The following is a 16,155-nucleotide window of genomic DNA, read 5'->3' as shown; positions in this document are numbered from 1 at the left end:
TGGTGCTTAACTTGAATAGTCTATTCCTTTCGTGGTGGTAATAACTCGTGGTGCTGGCGTGATTCGGCAGTCAATTCGACTGCATGTTTTGCGCTGTTGGCTTTTGCTGAGGACGTTCAAGCAACCCAAGAGCAACGGAGAAAACTGCATTAATAGCTTGTGTCTGTGTAAAGTTCCTAGATTGGCTTTCAGGCGTGTGCAGTATGACGCCAGCACGCTGGAAAACGTCAGCGGCCCACGTGCGAATTCGCGGGCTGAGCGGAAGCGGTAGGGAAATCATATTGCACGTTCACAGCAGTTCGAGTTTTAACTCAACTGTGAAAGCACAAACAGACGGAATTGGCTTCGAAAAACTTCTGTTCCTCATAGAGTGACACCTGGTATAATCGAGCATCGAGGGACTTTCAGAAGCGATTGCTATAGTACTAGAATGCAGGGCCGTCACCTTGCACGGGAACAAAACATTTCGCAACCTGAAAGTCACCATGTGATCCGGTAGGAATTCGTTCACATTTTCTGGAAATTGCCGATCATCACCACCACGGCGAAGCTCTGGGAATTCTCTCTTCAGGCTTCGATTTTAGAGAAGCGTTCCTGTTCTTCAGTTCGACTTTCGGCCTGCCAAGCGACATAGCAACGGTCAGCTGCCAGGCGAGTTATACTGGTTAGTGGAGTTTGCGTGCGGGGACCAATCATCGAGCTGTTTTAAGCCCTGTGTTTGACAGCCTCCACTCACGAAGGTAAATCGCGGCTGAGCCACATGTGATGCTTTCAGCTGTCGAGACAGACAAAACTGCAGTTGGTCAAAGTATCTGACTGTGAACAGGCGGTGACCACGAGCTACCTCTTACTTGTTTCTGTTTGTCTGTTTGTTGGAAGAATGAAGAAGAAATGCCCATTCGAAAGAGCCAAACCGGCCTAGTAGACGGGAGCTGTGACATAAATGGGCAGGCACTCTACACGAGGTAGGGACACGGTGGAAAAGTTCGATTGAAGAAAATTGCGCGGCAGTTGCAAGCTCCTTAGACGATGGTAATCGAAGTTCTCACCCACAACCGGTTCAGAACAGAAATAAATTTTACGATTTCAAGGGTAGTCTTCCGTTGCTCTTACACCCTCGTGGTTGCCCTCGCTGTGCTGAGGAACTTACAACTGGAAGACACCTGGCCATATCGAAGCCTTCCACACAATCCCGGGCGCTCTAGTGAATCAAATGAAGGACAGCGAAAGAAAATTAGATGATATTGGGAAGGAGTCCCTTTCTCCATGGGTTGGAAACACATACAGCCTGCACAAGCGTGAGCCAGTCGGTGCGATTACAACCAACATGTTCATGTCCTCGAGAAGGCGATCAGGAGAGCTTTGCGAGAAGTCAGCTCAGATGGTATTGACAGTTGGGACTAGGCCCCGGCAACGCAAACCGACTGATGAACCGACAGACACTGGTTCGCGTAGGACTTGTGTCGCAGTTCAGCGTGTTGTGCTCTTTCCTCTGCCCTCGACGTTTGGTATTACTGGGACTCGTGAACACCAACCAGTGGTTCCCGAATATAAAAATGTCAACAACCAATCGCGCGTGCCCTATGTATCACAGATGCTGTGCTGTAGCATTTTTGTGCAAGTCACTCAAAATGCAAGGTATGAAGCCTCGTATATGCTATAAGCAGACAAGTACTCTCTTACCCAATAGAAGTGTTCAACCGCCCGGACTAGCTTGCCACTGCGCGCGCACAAACAAGACGGCGTCTGAAATAGGTTTCTGCTTCCAACGCAGTAGGGTGGCTTCGAAGCCTCACTTTCTACATCGGGCTGCCGAAGGGCTCGATCTCTGCTTCTCTTGCTGCAACGGCTACAGCTGTATACCTGCTACGCGTCACCTTTCACCAACGTTTCAAAACTCGACGCCGACGAACATACCCCCTCCTTTACAGAGCACATCGCACGCCGCGGAGCATCACAATAACACGATTACAGAGTACCATTATGAATTCTATTAGAACCGGAAGCTAGGTAAAGCCAGCTTGTCGCGCAGATGCGGGAGTGTGTCCCTTGGACTTACTTCATATTTAGGTCAGGCTGTAGCCGCACCAATGGAATCTCTCGGATAGCGAGTCTTACTGAAGAAGATACAGGGAAGAAACTCCGTCATCAGTCGCATGCATAGGAATGAAGTTCATATTGATATGTATACGGAAACAAGAGGATAAGCAATACGATTGACAATGCATCAGCGCGTCATATACGGCTACGGGAACTCAGGCAGCCGGGACAGCAAAAATGCATTGTAAAATTAGAATGTTTTTTGGAAACGACATTTGTCACTCCTAATACTCTAGTATTCGGACGCATGCTGCGGTACCAGCGTGATACGCCTCAGTTATTCGGCATGAGGCCAGACAACGTGTCGCACACAGGTTATCTGCTTTGTTGACGTACGCGTCAAGAATTGCCGGATGAGCTTCTTTGCCTTCGCAACAATGCTTGCGGGCAGCTTGCAATCGTAAAACATGCAAGCTTCAGCTTGTTCCACAGCGTCCTAACGGGAGCACCGTTTCCACACTCTCAACTTCGTTGGTGATGCAGTGCAACACCTGGCGTGTCAATCGGAACACAGGTTGCTGTTTTCGCCAGAACAAAAATGCTTGCTGTGCCTATTGGTAAACAGATGACCGGAAGGCTGCTGCTGAGTGAGGCGAAAATGGGCCGATTGTGTTTCTGTTGAAAGTGACATATTTTGGAACATGGTCTTCACGCTTTCTTCAAATAAACTCTTGCAAACAACACCCTCATCCATACGACTCTCACTACTACATGCGTTTCGTTTACTTCGGGGAATTTGACATGGCAACCTTTCAGCTGGCTTCAAGCAGCCAAACGGTTGTCTTGCGCTACCAACTTTGCATCTTTCGAGGTAAAGAAGGCACGTTACACACGCCGCATTCAACAGAGGAAAAAACATGTTGTTCCCACACTCACGTGTAGGTTTCTTCGAACGTGCGGTGGTCCTACCTCTGGGATCTTGAAGCCATCTGCCTTGATATACAAACTTCCGAGTAGCTCCTAACATGGACAACACACACTCGGCTCTCCACAATGAAGGGACCGAATCCTGAGCCGTGGCCGACAAGGAAAAAACTTCAAAACAGTAATACTGCTTTTGAGGAACAGTGGCCGTATCAGCTTCAAGAATGTACTTTCTAAAAGAGAGCTTTTCAATCCCTCGTCAATCCGTGGCGGTGCTCCGCTGTTCGGCTCCACGAGGTGGCAACTAGTCGGATTGAGCCAGTCCTCGACTAAACAGCCAAATCTGTCCAAAGCGTATAGACACTTGTTCGCACGGCTGCTGGTATCATAAGCATCATGCATTTAAGCTGCATGAAAATATAGCGCATAAATGGTTGCACACAGATGACTTTGTACAGTATAAATAATCGTATGCATCCGAACGGCTATGCCTGGTATTACATTCTTTGCTTAAATATAAATGCATGCGTGCCTATATGAAACTACTCAATGCAACCTAAGCGTCTGATGCAATTACCGGCAGCAGTCCCTACTAGTCTTGCGTATAGGTTTCCTTAAGCGGCCACTACAAGTGGAATGAAGGTTTCCATAAAAAGCGTTGCAAACGCGACAAAAACTTACGGTGATCGCAGCAACAAACTGCCGCTCCGTCTCGCGTTTTACCTCGTAGTCCTAAAGGAGAACCCGCATTGTAGAATCTTGGCACGCAATGCCCAGTTCCGTTCAACTGCGACCCATCAGAGAACACTGGTAGAGGTTTAGAAGGAAGCGCTTTGGCCAAGCTTCATAGTTTAGCAACTGCAAAAAAACTGTGATCTCGAAATTCTGATAGAATCTCATCATGGGCGGGGCTTGAGCGAGATAGACCATTTAGGATCCGAGACGGGCAAGCAAGCATGTGCGCAAGATAAAACATCAAAGTAGATGGTGCGTGATTGAGTAAACATACATTCACGCAAATATGAAAGCGGCACGCTTACTTCAGCCTCTTCGAGAATAGACAATTTTGCCTCAAGATCCTGAACCGCAACCAGCAATGAGAGGGAGAGTAGGGCGCCCACATGGTTCAACTGCGTAAAATATCTTAACGTCAAAAAATACACAAAACATGCGCACGTCTTGGCACACAACTTTTTCCGTATCATTACGACAACGGCTGAATGCCGTCTGTATGGTTTGCGCAATGCACAGGATCGAGTCTACTACCAACGAAGTTGACCATTCAGAAATAATTGCCCCAATGCTCGTAGCCTAAAATGGAAATTGCAATCGTGCTTGTGACACTTGCATGTATACCGAGAACAGAACACACTACGCGCTCTCCTTTCACGCTACCTGTGGTGCCTGTCGAGTCGCTCCTTTCAGCTGCATAACATCAATAATGCTAGTGTCTTCAAACGCAGCGTTGTAGCGCTTGTGCAGGCTCACTACGGAGAGACGAGCAACATCGAGTACCACAGAATTTACTTTGTGTTTTGCTATGCACATTCGTACAGGGCCTTCGCTGAAGCTAGTGACATACCACGATGAGATCAATGGGTTTGAAGATATCCTTCATGACTGTTTCAATTGCTTTGCACACGCGTTCTTCGAATGCGGCCCAGACCCGGTCGAATTCTTGAAACCTGTCTCTTAAATCAGCCTGAAAGGCGACGAGCCCCATGGTTGAGAAGTCGCAGCTGAGGCCTTCCTCGATCCAAGCCACGATGGCATTCACGTGGAAGTCAAAATCCATCAAAAACTGATTAGCCGCCGCTTGAAGTTCCTCGTCGTCATTCAACGTGAGGCCTCGCCCGCCTACAAAGACCTTTGAGTTGCATGTCAGAATCGTCCGCGCATTATGAACTACATCAGGAGGATATCCCGCAGGCGTGTACTGCGGAGCCGGGTACAGGAATCGATGATGAGTTTGAAATCTGTAATCTTTTGGACAGCCGACCTAGGTTGGACAGTGTTGGAGCCAGAGAAGCACGGACTGCGACAAAAAGTTCTACTCGAGAAATATGCTCAATTTCAGTTTCGTACCAAACACCGAAAGTATGCAGACTTCAGAATTACCCGTTATAGACATCGCTAGTCGAGCAGACTATGTCGTTTCTTATGTTCGACAACTACTGTTCCGATTCGTTCATGATGGCAAAGTGCGAATTCCCATGAAGATTATGTTAACTACGAAACCACACACCATCTTCGACGTCTTCCGATGGAACAATCCAAATTGACAAAGGTACAAGTCACAGACTTTGGCAACATGACAAGCCGTTCTAGCAGTTGCTCTGTTTCAGTTGATTCTCCTAGAGCCGAGAGGAGCTGTATCAGTCGCAGGCGAGTAAGGCTGGGATGTGCGCCGATTCGTAGCAACAGTCAATGCGTAGATACGCGAGTTGTGCCCTCATTATGGTGGACGTCAAAAAGGGGTAAAAGAGCAAGTAAAGGGGCTCTGTGTTGTATCCAAGACAGCTTGTTCATGTGGTAACAATGGGGTGGTTTTGTTTTGTTTCTCCGTTGAATAACCCTTCTGATGCAGGTGGTGTCGAGTTGGAAGCTTTCCCCCCATAGATGCAAAAGGTAAAACTATTACACTTTGAAAACAATTCTGGTGAGGATGATGACTTTGTATTTGATAAGCTAGAACCACGACCCGTGGCACTCCGGAATCAACGAAGTTTCCGTTACCGCCGAGAAAGAAGGCCTCTACAGAAACCACTCAAACTCTGTCGATCGGACGGACGAGAGAAGTGTATTTTCACCTTCATGGAGATTCCTATGCGTCCGAGAACGGACAGGAGTGCGGCAGTAGCGTTCTCCGTTTCGGCATCCACTGAAGGCTGGTGCACTGAGGGCACCCCGCCAGGCAAGTCTAGAAGACTCCGCATACATTTGTACTGGTGCGTCTGCAAAAAGCGAGCGACCTCGGGCCGGTAAGACTTCTTCTTTCCCTTCTTCCCCTTTTTCGCCGGCATCTTTCTGAGCCGCAAGTCGGAGCCCTGTCCCTTTGAATTTCAAAGACTGGTTTGCATACCAAAACAAGCTGCTAAACGCACAGTCAATTGATCGCGCCTCCAGCGGATGGTAGGGTTCCAGGCAGATACAGGCGGAAGATCGCACAATCTCCGGGAGCCTTCACTTAGCCAGAAGAATTACACTGCAGTTGCCCGGTTTTCGTTTATCTATAGATTGATTGACTTTCTGTAGGCCCCAGAGAGGTGGTGTAGAATCGAAGAACGCCTGGTCTGCGAGGTGGCGTAGAGCTTTCTAGACCTTATTCCTTCCCAACACAAAGGACTATCACGCTGTAGACCGTACAATAGCACCCTCCGGCACCCTGAAGGTGAAATTCAACAGACGAGAGCCTTGAGTAGAAGGAACAGAATCGACACATGAAGCACGGCGCCTCAACCGTCTTCGTAATTGGAAGACTCGAAAGAAGAATGGAGGCACGGACAGAGATTCTCTGCCTTCCCCTGCTGCGACGCGTGACTACGCGCAACCACTAGGCCCGGTCATCAGTTAGAATTTCTGCTTCTCTCTGACCACCCGACTCTGCCGACAAGGCTTGAAATACGCGTTTCTCTCTCTGTTTGCGGCTTCTGAATTGAATGGAAGAGAAAACTTTCGCCAATAAAGTCTTCCCTCCACGAGCTTCAGCTGTCGCGAGCGGCTATGACACACTCCTGTCTGCGGACTTGCGCACGAGCGTGTCTCCTTGGAGGCAAAATAGCTATGCCCGGCATTGGCATCCCTTCATAGGGAAATCGAAAACAGAGAAACAAAAGGAAGCGGAGCTGTTTGTGTGGGCCAGTTCCCTTGCGTGAGGATGGCCCCGCAGCAAAGTCCAGAGAAAAATGGCTTCGATTCTCGTTGAGGTTTGAGATTTTTGACGCACATTTGTGTGCATGCGGTCCAGCGTTTGCAACGACACCTTTCTGGGTTTCCGGAGATCCGTTCACCTGTGAAGACGATTGTTTTCAGGCGCTTTTCAGAGGTAGACAAAGCAGTGGCAAAGCTGCTGAACGTTGTTTCCACGAGATCTTGTCTGTTTCACACTCCTGCTTGTCCGCGGAAAGGCTCAACCGCCAGTATCTGTGTGTTGCGTCTCGGTCACCCGGACTGTTGGGATGGACCTTGTTCCTGAAAAGACCTTTTCTCACTCCGATCTGTGGTTCGTTTCGTTTTCCATTTGTGTGGCTCTTCGGCATTGTTTGTTCAACGAGTGGCTGCTAGGCGCCTTTTTGAGATCCACACATGCAGGTGGCCGTTAGTTCCCTGTTCCGAACTCGTCGTGGCGAGTACGTGCTTCGGCTTGTCTGTCTGTGCCCTTTTTATAAACAACAGCAAAAAGCCGACGTCCAAGTCTCTGGGTAGGAGGACAGGACAGCGCGTAGAGCACACGACGTCCTGCACGCCGGCGACGGTGCAACTGGGGAGGAGGGGAGTCTCTGCTTTCACCGCTGTTTTTTTCAGGGTCCAGAGCTATTCACTTTCTTGTCTGGCGAATGTTAACGTCCATGTAGCTTCAAGAACTCTTTTTCCAGGTGGCAAAACAATTCAGAGCTCGAGAGAGGGTGCATCCGTCGGTTAGAAGTGAAAAAATGCACTTCGAGAGGACGGTGGACTTCCCCTAGGCTGCCGACTGCCACCTTGTTTATCCTGATTCACTTCACCCCATTTTCTTCTTGTGGCGTTCTTTTTCTAGCCTTCTTACCTCTCTCGTCCTCGTCGTACTCTCCCTTTCTCCTCGCAACTTCTACGTCGGCGAACTGGAGACACGTTCGCAATACACTCCGAAAAGGCTCGCGCGCTGTGCCACAGGATGGCGACGCCCGCCAGCTTGGGCAGTAAATACACCGCGTGCTTGAAACAACTTTTTTCTCACCACGCGGTGAAACTCGGAACGGATCGCATGCGGGCAGTCGCTGCAGGACTCGGCAGTCCCCAGGACGACTACGACATAATCCACGTTGCAGGAACAAATGGAAAAGGCACCACCTGTGCGAAGCTCGCCGCTTGCCTCTCCCTCAAGGGTAACAAAGTCACGCAGCCATACAAACAGCCGACTTCGTTCTGGACCGGATACGATATATATATATATATATATGGATATATGCATGGATATATGTAGCTGGGTGTGTTGATGAATGCATGACTGTTCGGTGTCAGCAATGTGCGTTCTGTCGGTGCATTTGTCTTTTTGTGAAACACAGTTTTCTGGGGCGCCGATGACACTCCGGCCACAGGCGTCGCTGTAGGTCTCCGTTGTCCATGCACCAGCAGGTCAGAGTCGAACGGGCACTCGCAGCTGGTGTAGCGCAACTGGCGCTGCGTCCCTTTTTTCTTCTGCTGTGCAGGCTACAAGGTCGGGACGTACACCTCCCCGCACATTCTTTCTTTTCGCGAGAGGATTCGCGTCGACAGTCAAATGATTCCTGAGGAGGACGTCGTCTCTCTGTACCACCGCGTGACGCAGACGGCCAAACAAATGGGAGTGGAGCTCACGTTCTTTGAGGTAGGCAGAAGCGCGCTGACCCTGTTTCTTGGTGTCTCGTTTGCATGCGGAACGTCTCCGACTGTGTCGTCTGCGTTGCAAACGTGTCTGAGTTCTCTTCGCTCCCTATCTGGATCCACAGGTTACCACGCAGATGGCCTTTCTCTACTTTTCGCAACAAGAGGTGGACTGGGCCGTCATCGAAACAGGTCTGGGTGGGCGTCTGGATGCGACGAACATCGTCGACTCTCCGCGGTGTACAGTCATCACGTCCATTGGTGAGGCAAAGACATTTTAAACGCTTGTTGTGTGAGCGTGCGTTTGAGTCTTTGATTTTCTCGACCAACCCACGCAAAGCGTGATGTCCTTGTGATGTGAAAGCGCGGGGCGCCGAAGAGGACGCGTTTACGTGCGCTTTTGTGTGACAAGCCATGCGTCGTGTTGTGTTGGTCGCGGCCGATGTGCGACCATGATTATCTGTGTATATATCGATGAACATCTGTTGGTGCTTGCTCTCTCGTGAGATGCGCGCGGCCACACTCCTACGCAACGCGCCCGACATCTGAATTCCTCTGGGCAAGCGGTGTCTTCAGTTCCTCTGAATCTGCGCCTCTGATCCTCTGCGCGTTTCACTCGCCGCGTAGGAAACGCTCCCCGTCGACATTGAGAGATTCGAAAACGGGTGGGGCTCGACGCCAGCCACAGGCGCGTCCGTGAATGGCGCGACTGGATTTGTCGAACGTAAACGCTTCCAGGGCGCAGCGAAAGGCCTACTGTTTGCATGACGGGTAGAGGAATCCAGCGTTCAGTCAAAGATGGTCACTTTTGTACATGCTGCGGACATGCTGAGACTCGCTTTCTTTGCCTTTGTTGCGGGTATCATTTAAAGACACACACGTGCGTCTGGGAAAGAACGCTGAGTGGCTTTCGCGCTGACGGACCAGGGCAGGAAGCTCGTGGAAACCGACCATTCGGTTTCATAGTCTGTGAGGGAGAGCCGAGATCCAGTTCGTCCCTCTTCGGCCCTGAGTGCCTGGAGAGGTCCTTGTCGCGTTATTGGCAGCGCAGTTCCACGAGACCCAGAGGGCAGATTCCACAGACAAGGTGGTCCCCTCAAATCCAGAATCCCCCTTCTTTTTGATGCGTGAACCGTCTTGCTCAAGCGGCGATCTGATTCGCATTGCGTCCGCGCCTCGAGGGTGTGCGGCAATTCGACCGCTGTGGCACCTGCGGTGTATGTACACCTCAGGCTGGGACCACATGAACGTGCTGGGAGACACCTTGGACAGAATTGCTCAGGAGAAGGCCGGCGTCATCAAAGCGAAGACTCCCCTTGTGTTAGGTGAGGCAGAAGGAAGCAAGGCTGCTTCGTTTGGAAGAGAAACGGTTGATGGGTCTCCGGGAAGCCAGCAATCTATTCAAGAGCCATTGTCTGCTCTCCGTTTGGTCGACCTCAGAGCGCCTAGCTTCTGAACCTGTTCTGTGCCGACTAAGAACTGCCTGCCTGCGGATGGTGGCACTCCGCAAGGTTCTCGGCGTCGTCTCGTCCCACAAGACAGCGGCGTACCCATCGCCCACTGTGTGTGTTGGTATGGCGTGAGAACTGCAAAGAGGAGTCTTGCGAGGCGTATGGAAAACTCCTTTCTTTGTCGCGGCTCCAGCAGGCGCGTTCAGCGACTTCGGCCTTCTCACGCAGCCTCTCGCAGCCTGTGGGGAGACCACAGGTGGCCTTCTTTTTCTTTCGCGTCCTTGCCTCTGCTCATTTCGCCTTGTTTCCCCGCCTCGCTTCTCCGCTTTTCTCTCCTTGTGTGTCTCCTTCGCATGCAACCTTTTCGTTCGCTCGACTGCCCTGACTCCACGCATCCCGCGCGTCGGCTCCTCGCTGCTGTGAGGTGCTCCCTTCGTTTTTCCTTTTTGTTGCTTTCCTTTCTTCGCTTCGTTCCGGTATCTCTCCGGCCGTTCCTCTCATTTCTTCGCTTTGGCGTTTCCCCAACGTTTCGGCGCTTCCGGCCGCTGTCTGCAGGTCCGACGGCTGCGGTGCATCCCTGCTTTCGACAGAAGGCAGCCTGCGTTGGCGCGGACGTGATGGAGGTTCAGGCCGAGCCGAGAGGAGAAGACTTCGAGGACGAAAATATCCGCATTTGTCGGTGAGAAGTTCTCTCAATTGTATTTTGTTTTCTTTCTTTGAGTCTTCTACACATGCTGCCTGGAACAGATATCCTGCCTCCACTGCACTCGGTTTTCGTCATCACCTTCCAACGTTGCCACAGACATTTCTCGCTGTCGTGTTACTCGCTCTACATCCTCGTTGCATCCCTCACGAGGTCTTTGATGTTCTGGGCCTCTTGCGGTGTGGTGCGCTGTCTCGTGGATCTGTTTTCTTGTGTTCTTCAGAGCTTCTGTGCCTCGTTTCAGGGTCACGGTCTCTCGCTGGAGTGTCTTCTGCCTCTCTCAGTTGTTCTGTCTCTCCCGACCTTGTACATTGTTTTTTGCTCGACGTTGTTCTCTCTATCTCTGATGTTCTCTGTATGACGCTCTGGTGTTCTCTCTATCTCTCTGCACTGTTCTCTCTGTCTCTGTCTTTCTGATGTTTTCTCGATTCCTCTCTGTTGTCTTCGCTTCCTCTGTCTTTCTCGCTTTCTCTGTGGTTCTTTCTCGTCTTCCTTCCTGCCGCTTCCTTGACTTCCTTACCTTTGGTTTCTCGCGTGACGGGTGCGTCTGAGTTCGGGGTCGTCGGACTTTCCGGATTTTTTTTCGTTTGTCTTCCTTCAGCGTCGTGGTGGAGAACGTTTTGAGGCTCGATCTGCTCCCGAATCAATTGAAGACGGCGCTCAGTGTGCAGATGCCTCTGCGAGCTCACGTCCTCACTCGACAAGACCTGCAAGTCGCCAGTGGCCTCTGTGGCCTCTCGAGCCTTCGAGGCGCTGGCGAAAAACGCAGCAAAGATCACGTGGAAAAGGAGGAACGAAGCACCGAGAACGGAGAGACTCGCAGGGAAACAGGTCGCGAGGATGGAGTGAAAGATGCACGAGAAGACGCCAGCGCTCTACTGACACCCTACGCAGTCGTCGTCGATGTCGCCCACAACGAAACTGCAATTGAAAGGTTTCTTCAGGTATGCTCAGGACGCTGCACACCCTTTTCGGGGGACAGGGAGAGAGAAGAGAGAGAGAGAGAGTGAAGAGAACCGAGGGGAGCGATAAGGTCAGTAGGAGAAGGCACAGCGACGGAGAGAGCGTGGAAACGTCATGGGGGAAGGAAGATCGAGAGGTGACACGGTCGAAGTCGTCAGACACGAGAACTCGAGATCTGATGGTGTCTGAGGACAAACGCGAATTGGGCGAAGGAGCACTGCTGGGAGATAAACCTCGGGGTTCCCTTCTTCTCGGACAGAAGAACAGCGTGTCTTTTCGTTTTCGCTCACCGACATCCAGCTCGCGTATGATTTATTCCTGTGTTGGTGCCTTGTTTCTCTTTCTGAAGTCCGTGCTTCCGGAGATCAATACGTGGAACGAACAAATGAATACATACTTACATACAAATATATATCTATGTATACGTAGACGCGTAGGTATATGCATGTGTATACGCCTTTATGTATGGCTGCCAATGTAGGTGACTGTATCTTAGAGGTAGAGGTAAACGGAATCTGTCTGAGTGTCGCGAGATATGTTGGCCCCTTATCCCGATGAACACAGAATCACATAACTCTGTGTGGAGCTCCTTCGCTGTACGCGCGGCTGTCACTGTTTGTCAAGCGGCACGAAGGTCTTCACCAGCCTTTCGCAGTTGCATAGAGCCTTTTGCCGTTCGCCGCTTGAGGCGAAGAAAAACGTTTTTGTGCATTTTGGTGCTTGCGTGGCTTCGTCGTCAGTTCCTCGAACACCACTACTTCGGAATTCCAGTCCGCGTCGTTGTCTCGCTGACGAAGGAGAGAAGCGTCTCCGTTCTCCAGCCTCTGATGAACTATCTCTCTTTTCCCCGGAACAATCGCCTCGCGGTGAGTTGTTGAGCAGGAGACGAAATGGGACCCTCCCATCGACGCCCTAAGCCGCACATGGCAAGTCTTTCATCTCATAGGGAGTCTTTTTCCTGTCCCCCTCAGGAGGGCAAACGTGTCGAACAATGCTATATATATTGATACATATCAATATACACATTTCTGTAGAAATCCATATATATATATATATATATATGCATATATGTATATATGTATACTCATAAGTGCATAGTTGTCCATTTATATATTTTTATATAAATGTACATATACGTACCCATATACATGTGTATATATGTGCTAGGATGGGTGCATGCGTATGTTACTGAATGTGTATGCACAGTCAGGGGAGACAAGCCAGCGAACGGGGGGGGGACGCATAGCGTGTGTTGTCTGTGTGCCGGGGTGTATGTTCAGCGGCTGCATTTCGTCGAGGCGAACCATGAGCGGCGGAAAACTGCAGTTTCTGTCCTGGAGGAGCTGGAGACAGACAACAGAGTGACGTCCGAGTAAGTGCGTTTCTGCGGCCGAACGAGAGTTGCGTGCGAAGAAAACAGATACGTTTTTGGTTTTTCTGCGAAATCCAGTGAATGCCTCCACGTCTCGCCGAAGAACGAGACTGTGTCGGGTGACCAGCACCGCGATGTGTAAGTGTTTATTGCAAGCCCACTTGACTGGACAGTCAGGGACCTCTGCGCCCATTAACGCAATTCGTAAAATAGAATTCCTGGGGCGGATGCGACGCACCCATCGTTGCCCCTTGAACAAAAGGATTTTGAAAACCTTGCTGCCGACCTGCGCCTCGCACTTGACTCGAGGGATGCCGCGGGATCGCTGCGGCGTTCGGTGCGGTTTGGCGTTTTCAGAGCCACAGCAGCCACACGCCCCCCCGAGGGTCCCCGCATATAAGCCGATCAACACAGGAAGGACGCTCGGAGCCTGCTGAGGGGGTTGAGGGGGTGGTTGAGTGCAGGCTGCTTCGCCTGTCCACGTTTGGTGCCTTTCCGGCTTTCCGGTTTTCGTGTGTTTCTATGGGAGACAGAACATATCGTGCGTAGATAAGGGAGACGAGCAGGAAGGTCTGTCGGTGTGAGACGAAGTTCATTTGGGTTCGGTTTTCATCTGCGAATCGACGTCGTCACGTTTGCAGACTGCGAACCGCGATTCTGGCGGGACTGGAGGAACAGTTTCGAGTCCTCTCAGAGACGCGAGCGCAAACAGACGAGAAGGAGCAACGCGCTTCAGAGAAAGAGACGGAAAGTCTCATACATGTCCCCGACAACATTCGCCGCTATACGCACCTCCTTCAATCTTGCACTGCAGGTAAGTGAGAAAAGGCCATCGCGCACACCGCGGAGACGAGATTCGGTCTTCTCTGAATCCCCATCAGGGAAGTCGTGCGACCCTCTCTCGTTTCCTTTTTCTTCTCTCCCTCTCTCTCTCTGTCTCTCTCTCTTTGTTTATCTCTGTGTTTTCCTCTCTCTCTTTTGCCTTTGTTCCGCCTCTGCCTCTGTCCCCCAGTCTGCCGTTCTGTTCCTCTCGCTCGCCGTCACTCGTTACCGCTTCCTGTCTTCGGTTTCGCTCCCGTCCCCTCCATTTCTTCGTCTTTTGTCCTCTTTCCCTTTCTCCGCCTCCCTCCCGCTCTTCTCTTTTCTTCCTCGTTCTCGATTCGCTTCTGCGCTGTCTGTCTGAGCCAGCCGTGTTGTCGTTTCTTACGCGTTTCAGTTCTCCAGACCGTCGTCTTGCTGTCCATTCTCTCTCGTTTTCTTTTCTGGCGTTCGCGAGTCCGTTTGAAGATGCCGCGCGCCCGCTGAGCACCTTGAGAAGGGTGAGGTTTCGTATCGCCATCTTCCGTGACCTTGTCGAAGCAAAAGGCTTGTCTTCTCGGACCCTGTGCAGGCCATCTTCCGGAGGTGCTACGCTTCGCCTATCGCCAGGCAACAGCTGAACAGAGTGTGTTGGTCGCCTGTGGATCCTTCTACATGATGAAGGAAGTTATCGAAACTCTTGGATTTCTCCACGGTACGCGCCTGCAGCTTTAGCAGCATCTTTCGCTGCATGCAGTTCCTCCTCGTTTGGATCCGATTCGCACTGCGCTGACGCCTGCCGCTGCCTCGCTGAGAAGGGATGTGAACACAGACTACGGTCACAATCAAGGGAGGCCGCCACTGGGTGTCCTGTAACGCATAGCTGTGGCGAGTTTCTCGCTCGATCGCTTCAGATGAAATGTTGTTGTTTTTATCTTTTCAACTGGCGTAGGATCACCCTCACGTGGCTTCGTGAAGACTTTCCTGTTTACTCGGTCCTGTCTCGCAAAAGCGTCCTGAGGTTCGTCTGCGTTTCCCCTGCTTTCTCTGCATGTGCGTTGCTGCTGTTAACCGTCGCGTTCTTCTGCACGAGCTCCCAGGTGTCGGGACCCGTTCACTCTTTGAAGCCGGGGCTGTCGGACTCTTTTGTCGACCATCTTTGCGCTTCCTGCGTCTCGTCTGGAGTTCGGTTTCTTCCGTTCTTTATGTGCTTTGTTGCGTCGGCCCTCTCGACACGGCAGACCCCAAGCGCGTCGGACTCGAGAGGGCAGTCGGAGAAAGCAGACATCCATCAAAAGGGCGTTTTACGCATTGCTTGTTCTTGGGTCGTTTTCTGCGTCAGGTCCGGTCGACGAAATCGATGTGAACGAGCGCTGCGTCACCCCCGTGGCTGTCGAGACTGGTTCGGAGAAGGCGCCGCTCTAAGGACTCGTTCTTGCTTCCTCGACCAGAGAGCTCCTTTCGCTTCCTCCCTTTTCCCTCATGCTTCGCTGCGTTTCTAGCGCTCTCACTTGTTCATCTGATGGACGCGCTTCTCTCTATGCCTGAGGAGGTTTTGGGCGTTTGCATCAGAAATTCGCTTGCTGCGAAGGACAGCCTGCGGAGGTGTCTCCGCCTCTTTGTCTAGGCAGGAAAAGAAGTTTTACGTTGAGACTTCGCGAGTCTTTGAGGGAGCGAATATCGTTGTTTACCAGATAACTCATGCCCCTGTCGAAAGGGGGAGATCCCTACGAAAGATCTGTAGAATTGAGCGACCAAGGATAAGCCTCAGTTTCTCACGCGCGTCTTCCGCTGCCTTTGTGCGTTGCTCGGCTTTGCGTCTTTGTCAAACGCCAGACGAAACAATGTGTACGTACGCCTCACTGGAAAAGGCGATCACCATACGAAGATGCGCCGGACACTCTAGTGCTCTGTCACAGCACGGTCCTAAACGAGTTCGCGTGGTTTCTGTTGATTTTTTTGTTTGTAATTATCTGTCTACATGCGTGTGTATGTATGTTAATATTTTATGCGGCTTGCTCCAGTTGCAAATCGACAGATTTTTGCTTCCGTGCCTGTGCGTATACGCGTGCACAGCACCCTGGTCGAATGCGTAGCTGGAGATGCGTAAGTCCGTAGACAGGAGTTGACTGTGTTGACGCCATGGATGGCCCAAAGACGCGAGCTTATCTTCCGGAAATCGATCGTGCGAAGGATCCTTTTGAAAGCCGAGCTGGAGAAAACGCAGTGCCGTTTGAGGTGAAGAACCTGCCGGTTGAGACTGTCTGTGGAACACAAACAGTCGCGTCTGTCTCTGTCGGCTTTTCAAGATACGCACTCAAAACCGTCCGCTGGACAGTCAG

General features: G+C 51.2%; 2 protein-coding genes across 2 annotated transcripts; one reads left to right on the top strand and one right to left on the bottom strand.

The window, feature by feature from the left end:
- Positions 1–459: 459 nt before the first annotated feature.
- On the bottom strand, positions 460–5,987 carry TGME49_271335 (hypothetical protein; the record flags this gene model as incomplete). The annotated part of the gene is made up of 11 exons (XM_018781616.1): positions 460–618; positions 852–932; positions 1,151–1,201; positions 1,684–1,720; positions 2,060–2,117; positions 2,437–2,536; positions 3,010–3,060; positions 3,646–3,696; positions 4,005–4,043; positions 4,547–4,900; positions 5,775–5,987. 11 exons carry the CDS (start codon positions 5,985–5,987, stop codon positions 568–570), a joined length of 1,086 nt encoding a protein of 361 aa, XP_018636652.1. The 3' UTR covers positions 460–567.
- A 1,850-nt stretch (positions 5,988–7,837) lies between these two features.
- TGME49_271350 (bifunctional protein FolC subfamily protein) lies at positions 7,838–15,238 on the top strand (the record flags this gene model as incomplete). The annotated part of the gene is made up of 11 exons (XM_002365760.2): positions 7,838–8,048; positions 8,373–8,530; positions 8,652–8,787; positions 9,759–9,851; positions 10,533–10,656; positions 11,282–11,624; positions 12,384–12,509; positions 12,924–13,015; positions 13,657–13,829; positions 14,406–14,528; positions 15,156–15,238. 11 exons carry the CDS (start codon positions 7,838–7,840, stop codon positions 15,236–15,238), a joined length of 1,662 nt encoding a protein of 553 aa, XP_002365801.1.
- Between the last annotated feature and the right edge of the window lie 917 nt (positions 15,239–16,155).

The sequence above is a fragment of the Toxoplasma gondii genome, chromosome VIII, assembly GCF_000006565.2.
Source record: "Toxoplasma gondii ME49 chromosome VIII, whole genome shotgun sequence".
NCBI lineage: Eukaryota > Apicomplexa > Conoidasida > Eucoccidiorida > Sarcocystidae > Toxoplasma > Toxoplasma gondii.
The sequence above is the reverse complement of the archived record's forward strand: the minus strand, read 5'-3'. Positions and strand labels throughout refer to the sequence as shown.